This window comes from Pituophis catenifer, unplaced genomic scaffold (assembly GCF_029215685.1).
Source record: "Pituophis catenifer annectens isolate HBS135680 unplaced genomic scaffold, rPitCat1.0.hap2 SCAF_6, whole genome shotgun sequence".
NCBI classification, from domain to species: Eukaryota; Metazoa; Chordata; class Lepidosauria; order Squamata; family Colubridae; genus Pituophis; species Pituophis catenifer.
The window spans coordinates 96,421,293-96,433,849 of record NW_027256886.1 but is presented as its reverse complement, the minus strand read 5'-3'; the positions used below and the strand labels follow the sequence as shown (position 1 = coordinate 96,433,849).

Sequence of the window (12,557 nt, the reverse complement as noted above, 5' to 3'; positions counted from 1 at the left end):
TGGTGCACTGCGGACCACCAAAATTTTCTTGCGGACCACCGGTTGATGACCACTGCCCTAGATGGGAATTGGTTCCTGGGATAATTATCTTCAGATTCTGTTTCCAAGAGGAGAAATATTTCAACAAGAGATGAGGAAGATTATATTCATTAATTGCTTCACTAAAATCAATTTTATAATCATGCTATGACATTGCCAGAGTTTCATAGACAAACAGAGTAATAGATCTTAGAAAATGGAAGTTTCATGATGTATAACAAATTAAGTTTCCTGTATTATCCAAATTTAAGAAGAAATGATAAAAATCTTAGAATATGTATTTAGAATATGTATCGAGCAGAGTCTCGATCCGGTCCATAGATGGTTACCACGCTTACATTTCTTTAACAAGCTCCATTCACAATTTCCCATTATATCTTATACAAATAAAAATTCAAAAATAAAAAAGCAATTTTAACGTAAATTCTAACATCTTCATCTAAACAAATCCATTAAATCAATACAATTTTAATTTCAAATTAACTTTCACTCATTTTTATATCTATATATCAGACTTAATTATATCTTGTTCTTCTTCACCTTACATCTTTTACCATCAGCATCAATTTTTTTTTAACAATATTCTAACCTCTTATTCTAATTATTTACCCTACAATTTTATCACCACAAATCTTAATTTCAAATTCCATACCACTCCATTTTATTACACTTTATAAGATAAAATTCCATCTAATTCTTAATCTCTTAACCCTTTCTTCGATTCTTAATATCTTAAACTTTATCAATTTATCTTTGATTTTATCCAATTTATCATCTATTACACTTTTCATGTTACACAGATTTATCACACCATACCTCCCTCTATTATTTGACTATTATCCAACGTATTCTGTTTGGCTGATTCCCAGCATATTCTTCTCCAGAGCACCAACTATTTTTGGCTAATTTCAATATCTCCTCCAAGCCTACCACCGTTATTGGCTGATTTCCAGCATATTTTGTTTGGCTGATTTCCAGCATTTTATTGGCTGATTTCCAGCATATTATGTTTGGCTGATTTCCAGCATAGTCCCCTCCAGGGCTCCACTCTTGTTTGGCTGATTTCCAGCACAGTCTCCTCCAACTCTCCAGTAAGTGTTTGGCTGATTTCCAGCATTTTAACTAGTTTCCAACATATTTCCTCCGAGTCTCAAACTCTTATCTAGTTGGTATCCATCCCTCTTATTTTGACTTCCCCTTAACATATAATTATCTATTTTATATCAGTTTCCAGCGCAGTCTTTCAAATTAATTCTCAATATATTTCATAATAATCATCATTTCCATTATATATTAAATTAAATCACAATTTGTCGCTAATATCTGTGTGTCTAATAGCTTGTTCAATAAAATCTTAATCCAGCATAATCATCAATCTAACATTTTTTTGCAAATTAAAATTAAAACATGTTACATCAAGCAGTAAATTTTTCTTAAAGTTGTCTCACAGTAATATATACTCTTCTTTATTGTTTTAACCACCTATATATCTTCCTCTATTTTAATTGCCATCTCTTATTTTCTATTTTTATTACTCCAGAAGCCTTTATGTTTTTATCCAAAAAACAGGTATACCTTTAGGCTTTTAATCTTTACATTTCAGTTTAGTTACATTTAAAATTTATTACTTTATTTCCTCCTTTTCTTCCTTTTTCTGTCTGTCCATAAATGTTCCATTTCAAAGTTCATCTGTTCAAATTAAAAAATTCTGTATGTTCCTTTAATGCTTTTATAATGTCTGTTCCATGTGTGATGCATCAACTTCCTGTCTTTTTTTCCTGCGCCACACCTAATTTTTTTTTGCTAAGCTTGTTAATTTCCATTGTCAAATGTCCAAAATATTCCTTCTTTCTTCTTAAAATCATCTGGGACAAAGTAGAAATCTCCAAAGTCCATAGATCTAATGTTAATTTCAAAGTAATCCAAAGCCATTTAAAATATTTCTTTTTCAAACAGAAAGAAAAATATCTTCAATCCACTTTCCTGCTTAGTCACCGCAGACTCCATGGCAATTTTGTACCCATCCGTCTGTCTGTCTTCATTAGCTTCGTTAACTTTCAAAGGTGTAAACTCCCAAAGAGACATTTCTCCAATCCGTTCCAAATAAAAGCAAAGTCAATTTACTGAGTTGTTAAAAGCTAATTAATCCAAATTTAATAAAGCAAAGTCTATTTCGGGTCTTCATTTCCATTTTTTTTTCCTTTTTCAATCTTCAAGCCCCACGGCTCTGTAGCCGCTATTGGAAGTTTGGGGTCTTTTTTTTTTAAAGTCCAAATATATGTGTTATTTTGCCTGGGTTGGTGTCACTCACCCGGCTTCGAGATACTCGCTCTCTATTCTTCTCTGCTTCTTCTCCTCTCCTCCAGCACGATCTTTGTTCCCGGTTGCCGCAGTTTCAGGACAGCCGCCATGGCTGTCGTTCCACTGCCGCCGGCGTGAAGGGAAAGCCTCCGGCCCCGAGGAACCTGCCCTTCCTCTCGGCCGCCCAAGGGGACCCTTCTTGTCCCCCTGTTCCTACAAGACAGGGGAGGTCTGCAGACCTATCGGCGGCAGCTTAGCAGACGGGGTTTTGGCGAAGCTCTGTGGAGCTCGCCATTTCCCCGTCTGTGTCCCTGCGGTGCCAACTGGAAGTCCTCTATTTTCTAATGATACATAAAAAGTTCCTTAAAATGTATTTATTTGCAAGATTTGTGAAAATATCCCATTGAGTTGTAGCCCTATTTTGGGTCCAAAAGAGAAAAGTGGTACTGAGAGCTCATCATCATTTCCAGTCTAAATAGTGTTACAATGCCAGTTAAGCTATGTCCTACTACTGAATTTTAAAGTTCATAATTGTAACCCTGAGTCACAAATGCATGTAATGTTTTGATTGTCAGGAAGAAGATGGATAAAGCAAATGTTCATTGGAGCATTCCTTATTCCTGCAATGGTGTGTGGCACAGCCTTCTTCATTAATTTTATTGCCATTTATTATCATGCATCAAGAGCTATTCCTTTTGGGACAATGGTGAGTACTTTAATTTGCATAAACTACATCTGCCAAGAAGTAGAAATTCCATCTGTTGAATAAAGGTGGAGGACTGAAATTCACATAGCTACCCTGTTTCCCCAAAAATAAGACCTCCCCGGATAATAAGCCCAATTGGGCTTTTGAGCACATGCACTAAAATAATACCTCCCTGAAAATACCCCCCCCAAAATAAGCACACACACCCCGAAAATATTTAACCGCATGTGCAGCCAGTCCCCGCCATTTCCTCTGGTTAGGATTAGGGAGACAGACCTGAAAATCAGGCAAGACGACGGCAAGACGTCTTGCTCCACATGCCCCAAAATAATAAGACCTCCCCAAAAATAAGGCCAAGCGCTTATTTCGGGGTTCAAAAAAATATAAGACAGGGTTTTATTTTCAGGGAAACATGGTACTAGGGGTAATCTCCCAACAGGAGATTACCAAAGGAAGGCTGCCAATGTAGCTATGGAGTGAGTGGGAATGTAAAGGAGGGGCACTGCTGTTCATCCAACTCATAGCAAAGCTTGAAAGTTGCTACTATCAACTTGAAGCAACATTTAGCTTATCTATTTTGGATAACAGTATGTTTTCTTATGATTAATTGCTGCTAACATAATGGTTGATTTTATTTTAATGAATATATTTTATATCTCTTCTTACTTGATTTAACAGGTAGCTGTTTGTTGCATCTGCTTTTTTGTTATTCTTCCTTTAAATCTTGTTGGAACAATACTTGGACGAAATCTTTCTGGTCAGCCCAACTTTCCTTGCCGAGTAAATGCTGTTCCTCGTCCAATCCCAGAGAAAAAATGGTAAAATTTAAATTTGTCTGTATTCATGTATCTGATAAAGTATGTTACCCTACTTTAAAGGTTACCGTATTTTTTGGTCTATAAGATGCTCCGGACCATAAGCTTTAGAGGAGGAATTAGCTTTAGAGGAGGAAAACAAGAAAAAAAAATCTGCCTCTGCTTCCCAGCATCCATCCGTATTCATCTGGCTAGCATCCTTGCAACAAACAGCAAACAGACTGATTAGCTTCAGCACGTTATTGCAGCCCCAGCACGTGGCTCGTCAGGGCTCCGCTCCATTGCGCCCACCACCGGTCAGCTGAGCGACATATGGATCCTGGCTTCCCGTAGTCTCGCCAATCAGTGGGCTGGCCAACCAGAAACGCTGCCATTGCTACCTCCTCGGTGTCTGCTGCCTCCGCCAGGAACACTGGAGCCTTTGCTGCTGAGCAGCTGATTGGTGGTTGGATTAGCCTCCCGGAATACCACTGATCAGCTGTTCTAGGCGGGAGGGATTGCTTCTGCTGTTCGCTGCCGCCGCCAATCGCCACCACCTATCGCTGCCATTGCCACCGCCATCTATTGCCACCTATTGCCAGCGATTAGCAGCGATAGGCAGCGGCGATAGGTGGCAATCCGTGCCGCCTAGGACAGCTGATAGATGGTATTCTGGGAGGCCGATCCAACCGCTAATCAGCTGCTCGGCAGCGAAAGCTCCAGCGTTCCCCAGCAGCAGTGGTGCTAGGCAGTGGCAAATCCCCCCTCTCCCGCCATAATATTTGCTCCATAAGACACATAGACATTTATACCCACTTTTGGGATGGGGGGAAGTGCGTTTTATAGACCGAAAAATACGGTAGTTGGTCTTTATGGGGACTTCCAGGTAATTATCTAAGCATAAGATATGGCATCTAATAGGAGACAGGATGCATTGTCTTTCAGAACTACATGACATTTTTCATCAAGTAGTGAATGATCTCTTTTCATGAATTGATTGCAAGGGCCAGATGCCCTCATCCATTGGCAAAACAACTAGTATTGCACAATATATTGCACAATATTACATAAACAAATATTGCATCAGTTGTAATTAATCTTAAAATGCTGACTGACCTGTGACTCTCACAGTCTGAATTTTATTGAAGAATTCAAAATATTTTAGATTTTACCCCAGTGCATTTTTAAAAATCAGTGTTTTTTTTCTGTTGATTTCAGTGAGTTCAGCAGGAATATCCCGTTACGTGACTTTTCCCATTATCCTTGGTTAAATGAGAAAACTAGTTCTTTTTTTCCAGGTTTATGGAACCAGCTGTTATTGTTTGCCTTGGTGGCATTCTCCCCTTTGGATCAATTTTCATTGAAATGTAAGTTTTTTTAATAGAAGCAACTTGTCAGTAGAATGCTTATCAGCTTAACTAGAGGTTTATATTTGAATTATCCTTACTTTCTCTTTAGGTATTTTATCTTCACCTCCTTCTGGGCTTACAAAATCTATTACGTCTATGGCTTCATGATGTTAGTTTTGGTCATCCTTTGCATTGTAACTGTTTGTGTGACAATTGTGTGTACATACTTTTTATTGAATGCAGAGGACTATAGGTGGTAAGTACAATATGTTAATTCAGTTTTAACCATTAAAGAGCAGAACATGGGTCTCTTTTAGGTTGTAAAAGAGACTGAACAAAAACACAGAAGAGTTTTTATGTTACAATGTTTGTAAAATATTTAACCTTACTTTTTTATGAATCTCAGAATAGTTAATTAAATTTGAATTAATATGTATTACAAGTTTTGTCATGGAACATTTTATGTAATTGCTCAAAGTATTATATTCTTAATTTATGTTTTTCAGGCAATGGACGAGTTTTCTCTCTGCTGCTTCAACTGCAATCTATGTTTATATGTATTCCTTTTATTACTACTTTTTCAAGACAAAGTACGTAATCTAACATTTTACATCTATCTTAAAATAACACAATGACAACTTTACTTTGTAACTATTCATAATTTCGGGAATGTTAAAATTTGTTTTATCTTCTGTCTTTTTTTCCAGGATGTATGGTTTGTTTCAGACATCTTTTTACTTTGGTTATATGGCAGTATTTAGCACAGCTCTAGGAATAATGTGTGGTAAGATCACAATGGTTTCAGAATTTTTAGTTCTCAAATGTTATCTATTTAAACTACTTAATATATTTTTGCATATATATTGTTAATTTTCTGAATATATTAAATAATTGTCAGCTATAAAATTATTTGAATTCAATAGATATATTGTTACATAAGTAATAGTTATATACATATCTTTATAGGAATTCAGTTTTAGGTATAAATTTATAGTGGAAGCATAAAACATGCTGAGGACAGCACAGGACTTTGAGTGAGAGGAATGCTCTCAAAAATAAGCAAAAAAAAAATAAGCAGAAATGAAATGAATTATTAGATTTAGAATTAATTGCATATAAATTAAGGCATCCCAACTGCAAAACCAATTGATCTCTCAACTGTAAGATCAAACACTTTCTTATACAATTCTCTTATTACCTAGTCACAGATATTTCTTTCTATCTTCTTCTAGCTTTCGTTAGAAATATCTCTGTATTTGTGTGGCTTCACATAGTAAAAGATAAACAGGATGATCAGGCAAGAGGAAATAAGGATTGGAATATAAATGGAAGGTGGGGAGAGAGAAAAAAAAGCCAATTAATCTTTATCACCCTGTTCTGTCCCCCAGTTCAATGAGCAAAAGTAAATCAGAAGTGTAGTAAAAAGTAGATGGGGGAAAAATGAGGTAGACTAGGTAAGAGAAAAATGAAAGAAGCTATTAAAAAACCTACCATATGTACGATCTCTGCGAGCTGGAAATATCTAAACTGATTAGTACAGTATATCTTGAATCCTGCAGTTGTAGAAATAAATAAGCATATCTTTGAGCATGAGCAGAATGTTTCAATCATTTTCAAAACATAGTACAACAGTTCTAGGGATCCCAAGCGTGGCCCATGTGATATCACTATTCTGTGAGCTATACTGGTTCTTTAAAAATATAGTTTATAGGAGCACTGGATGTGTTCAGGAGTTGGAAAGTCTTCTGTTGAGATGCTTTAATTTAGATTGTTGCACTGAGCAGAGAATTGGAATTGGTAGCCCAAATGCCCCCTTCCAGTTGTTTGATTCTGTTAATCACTGGTAGCTTCTGCAAGTATTTTTGCAAGTGCATTTTTGGAACTGCACATGCTATGTGTAACCAAGTTCTGTCACTTAACCTGGTATAACATAGAATCTTTTTTTTTTTTTAATTTGATTTATATGCCGCCCTTCTCTGGAGACTCAGGGCGGCTTACAATGCGTTAAGCAATAGCCTTCATACTTTTGTATATTTATACAAAGTCAGTTTATTGCCCCCACAAACTGGGTCCTCATTTAACCTACCTTAGAAAGGATAGAAGGCTGAGTCAACCTTGAGCCTGGTAAGATTCGAACCTGCAGAAATTGCAGGCAGCTGTGTTAATTACAGGGTGCATTAAACCACTGTACTACCAAGGCTCTTTCATATATAAAGAAATAAAAACTGCTGAAAAGCTACTGCTTGAGAGAAATGGGATCTTGAATATATTTGCCATGTGAGAGTTCAGAGTTGCTACCAATTCCGATTTGATTACATTTTTAAATGCAGTGTTTCCATACATTTGAAGAGGCACATATTTGGTATGTAGCATCATGCATAATATAAGATTGAGCATAATGTGTCAAATTACCAGAAATTCTCAGTGTAGGTTGAAAACAGAAAACAACAAAACGGTACTAATAGGTTAGCTGAATTTTAGGTAGATCATCTTGTTGAAATTTAAAAGATTGTACATCATCTGTTTTGTTGTTGTTCAGTTGTCCTATTTATATTTACTCAATAGTGAACCCTGCTTTTAAAAGTTACTCTAGAAAATATGTCAAAGTTTTATCAATTTTATATTTATTTATTTGTTTATTTGTTTGTTTTTATTTTATTTTTTTGCAGGAGCAATTGGCTATATGGGAACAAGTGCCTTTGTTCGAAAAATCTACACGAATGTGAAAATTGACTAAAAGAACTGAAAACTGGAACAGTTAACATTTTAGGGTGTGGGGTGGGAAAAGAGTATATAAGTTGCACACCAAAAAACGCAGGAAAAATTGTGTGCGTGGCACTGGGCGCTCTGTGGGTCTCTCTCTTGTGGATCATTTAAAGCAACATCCGTTTTCATTGATCCTAGGTTCTTACTGACTTTTTCCAAATGTTCTCAGAAAATGTGTGGATTATATTCAGTAGGCATTTCCACAGTACATGCTTATCTTCCCAAAATTAGCTCATAAAAATGAATAGACTAGCTCTCTTCAGTGAAGAGGACAAACTGTATTTAACTATTTGTTCCATTCAGTTCTAAAGGAAAGTGAAACAGATGGTTCTTAGAGGTTTCTAGTAAGTTATTGGTACAAAAAATAACTCTTCTGGAAAGATTTCTTCCCTTCAACTTTAGTGTTATTTGATAGGGCAAAGAAACACGGGTGCTACCTGAATAATTTGCAATGTTACCTATTATAAAATATACATGCATTTGTTTTGTTTTTTAAAAGAAGTCAAATATTTGCATGCATTCTCAGTTTAATAGGACCATGTTTCCATTTGTTCATTACAAAAAGTATATTGAACTATAGTATATCTGAAACCCATCCAAAGAAACGTAACTAATAATAAAGTTGGAGTTTTCTGCACTGCAATTTTTAAATGTCAGGAAGCAAAATATATGAAGATGAAGCATTCAACACATGGAGGTCTAGATTTAAAAACTAAATGAATGTCTACAGTGATTCCTTCCTTCCTTCCTTCCTTCCTTCCTTCCTTCCTTCCTTCCTTCCTTCCTTCCTTCCTTCCTTCCTCCCTCCCTCCCTCCCTCCCTCCCTCCCTCCCTCCCTCCCTCTCTTTCTTTCTTTCTTTCTTTCTTTTCATCAGCCCACCCCCAGTTTGGAATGTTTACTTGATTTAAAAGGGTAACAAATGTATGAAACATTAAATGATGTAACTTAGATGTAGCTCCCAACTGTATTTGGATGTACAGATTTACTAAAGAATACTTTTTTTCTGATGATTCAGTGTATAAATATGTGAATTTAGGTGGCTTTTTACATCTTGCCTGCTCTTGCATGAAATGTTGGGATTTCCTTGCAGTACGTATTTCATGTTTTCTGTTTACTTAAGCTCTTTCAAAAGCAAAAACTTGTAATTTATAAGATTGATTTTGTTTAGTTCTCTCTGGACACTTTCATAATATCTAAAGCAATGTTGCTTTAAATGTTCAGAAAGTTTCAAATAAACTTTTCAGACAAACTTTCTGATGGTGAAAAACATATATTTTAAATTAAAGATGATTAGTTCATCAGTCTTTGGAAAAACAATTCTGAAAAAGTTCATATATATTCTTCAGATACTAAACCCCATGTTGTATTGGGCTATTCCCTAATGTGCTTTATTCATCTAAAAAGAATTTGCCTGGTCAAGGAAACGTTTTCCATAAGTATGCAGATGTTGTAAGTGAAAAGCAAGAACCAACAAAGTAAAGATAAATTTTCCCCAAAATTACTGAAGATTAAGCTGCAATAAGGATTTAGAAATCCTTGTTTTTAAAGGAAGTTTGAGGTAAACATTTAGTATGTATCTTCAAGGCAAAGTTTGAAGCTAAATAATGCAGATTATTTCAAGAAATAGTTTCTTATGAGGGGCATTTGTTAATCCTAATTGGTTGTGTGTGCGTGTGATATTAAACTATTTTCCTGAGATGAGTTCACTTGAAGACTTTTCACATTGGAAAATAATTGTGCAAGAGAAATAAATACAATTTACAGTAAATGAATTGCAGCTGATTGTTATATAAAATGTTATAATTACATTTTACAATTACCCTACAGGCTTTTACCTAGTTTCAAACAGGGTGCAGAGGCTGAGAAGAATAAATATTATAATTATACAATATTTTACAGTATTTCTAAAATAAGATTCACTGTATTACATGATATGGAGTTCAATCTCCTTTTCTCTATTGAAATAACTGCAGCTTACTCTGTATTCAACTCTTTGACATCTTTCTTCCCTAGAAGATAGAATTCATCTTGTTTTGAAAGGTTGTAAAATTCATCCTCAAAACATTCTAACAAGAACCTGATAATCCATCTGGTCCAGGTACCTTTCTTAATTTAATTAATCTTAATTTCTTTTTATTACTTCAGAAGGTTCCCTTTTGTTGTAGGTCCCTTCATACTCTATCCTTGTTCCTCAGTAATCCTCTATAAATTTTGTTCCTTTATGTATTTATCTATTTTCTCTGATGGAATAGCATTTCCTTGTATAAACTGGAATAATATTGATGGAATGCTTTTGTATTGCCATACTGTCTATTAATACAGTATCTTTCTATTATAATTTCAATACCGTTTTCTTTTTCTTTTTGTATTTTATATGCTAGCCACTTCCTTGGTTTATTTGCAAATTCATTTTTAAACTTTTTATAATTCATTTTTATTTCCATTTCTCTTAATAAATTTAATAGCTGTTGTACAAGCTTAATTTATTAAGAAATGTTTCTGTTCTCTGGATATTTTTTTAGTTCTTTTTATTTCATCCAGAATAGCTTGTAGTTCATTATTATGTTGTATAAAATAACTTTCAATAAAAGATTTACTTGCATCCCAGACCATTTTTAAATCAGTGCCTTTACGTAAATTATTTTTTTAAAAATCTTTTAATTTCTTTTTATAATCCTCTACTATCGCTTCTTGATGTAACAACATTGCATTCAGTCTCCATCTAAAAGAATTATTTTCTTTTATACATCAAACTCGCAGGATTATGACTCAAAGATATTAGTAATATTTCTATTTTGGAAATCTTAATGGCCAAATTCTTTGAAATCTAAATCATATCTACTCTTGAAAAAAAACCTCTGTCTTTCAGGAAAGCAAGTATACACTGTTGAATTACCATTTTTCTGTCTCCCTGTATCAGAGAGTCCTAAATTGTCCATCAGATCAAACAAAACTTTCGGTAATTTGCCTTGAGTGATTTTAATGTTTTTCTCAGAAATTCTGTCCAGTTGTGGAGAGATGACTCCATTCCGGTTCCCCATCAATCATCAATAGAAAAAAATTGTCTCCTTTATAAAAAAAATACATTTTCTTCATTTGGGGTATAAATTTCCAATATCAGTGTCTTAGTAGTCCTGTGCAAATTAATTTTCATCCACTGCAACAAATTTACCATTTATTTTATTTGTCAAATTTCTACACTGCCCATCTCATCTAGGTGACTAGATTATGTTAAGATAGTCTTAAAGCAGATTTAGTTAATTTAATCATGTTTCCTGTTTGATACACCTAGAAGGGCTGACATGAATCTTGCAAGTCTGAAAGTATAAAACTTCCCGTTACCTCTTTCAACTGCTTGATGGATTAGGGTGAACCTTTTCTAAGATTCTTTCTCTGATGTTTAAGACGGGGGGGGGGGGGGGGGGGGCTCTGTGATTTTCCTGGACAGCATATCTTCTTCCCAGTGGTGAAATCTACATTTTTTTCCTACCGGTTCTGTGGGCATGGCTTGATGGGTGTGGCTTGGGGGGGGTCATGTGACGGTGGGTGTGGCTATGTAGTCATGTGACTGGGGGGACAAAAGACAGAAACTCACTTTAACAATGTCCTGCTGGAGCAGGGGGTTGGACCAGATGACCTCCAGGTTCCTTACAGCTGTGCTCTTTCAAGATATCCTCTGAAGCTGCGTCTAGTGCCAGGTTTGTGGTCCTTCCTCTCTTTTTTCCCTCCCTCTCTCCCTCTTTATTTGTTTCTCCCTTCCTTCCCTTTCTTTCCTTCTTTCTTTTGTAGCACCCCTACCCACCCATCCACCCGTTTTTGGTCTAGCAGGCCTCGGGCAAGCTTCCTGGGAGCAAAAACAGACCCCACCCACCCACCCCATTTTTGGCCTAGCAGGCCTCAGGGAAGCCTGGGAGCAAAAACGGACCCCCCCAATAGGTAGTAAAAAAATGTTTTAAAAAGTAAAAAAAAAGTTCAGACGATCAGCTGTGCCGCGTGATCGTTGGAACTTTTGTTTTACTTTTTAAAGCATTTTTTTCGGGCGAACCAGTAGCATTTTCACTACAGGTTCAGGAGAACCGTCCTGAACCGGGAGCATTTCACCCCTTGCTTCTTCCCCAAGGTTCCACATTCCATTACACATTTGAGATACATTTGCTCCATTTATATTCTATGCTAAGTATTTATAGTCCATTATCAAGCAAAACATACTTAAAAAATTGATACTATAGCACTTAGTTCAGTATCATCCCTTTCAGTTTCTTGTTACACCTATTGGACTTTTTCTGTACAGGTAGTCCTTGACTTACAACTACAATCGAACCCAAAATTTCTGTTGCTAAATAAGACATTTCTTAAGTGTATTTTGCCCCATTTTACTTTTCTGCCAGAGTTTCATCTTCCATCTTGTATTAAAAGACTGTTGTAAAACTTGACCACTGTCTTCTTTTTGACAAAGTGCATCAAAACAGCCCTTGGAACTTTTTGTGTTCTCACAAATCTGGAATTTATTCTAAGTACTTGATCAATTTTCTGTATCCTCTTTCCAATCCAAAAAAATTCTAAGGCTTTAGGCTTTAATGAACTTTTCTCTCAATGTCTTC

At 35.7% G+C, this 12,557-nt stretch overlaps 1 protein-coding gene across 1 annotated transcript in view; it reads left to right on the top strand.

Moving 5' to 3' along the window:
* The window catches only part of TM9SF3 (transmembrane 9 superfamily member 3), an 80,951-nt gene extending 71,746 nt beyond the window's left edge, over window positions 1-9,205 (top strand). Inside the window, exons 9-15 of the mRNA XM_070945836.1 lie at window positions 2,916-3,046; window positions 3,725-3,864; window positions 5,139-5,207; window positions 5,299-5,445; window positions 5,696-5,779; window positions 5,897-5,973; window positions 7,859-9,205. Of these exons, the coding sequence (XP_070801937.1) occupies window positions 2,916-3,046; window positions 3,725-3,864; window positions 5,139-5,207; window positions 5,299-5,445; window positions 5,696-5,779; window positions 5,897-5,973; window positions 7,859-7,926 (716 nt within the window). The 3' untranslated portion in view covers window positions 7,927-9,205. The remainder of the gene's footprint in view (window positions 1-2,915; window positions 3,047-3,724; window positions 3,865-5,138; window positions 5,208-5,298; window positions 5,446-5,695; window positions 5,780-5,896; window positions 5,974-7,858) is intronic.
* Window positions 9,206-12,557: the final 3,352 nt, after the last annotated feature.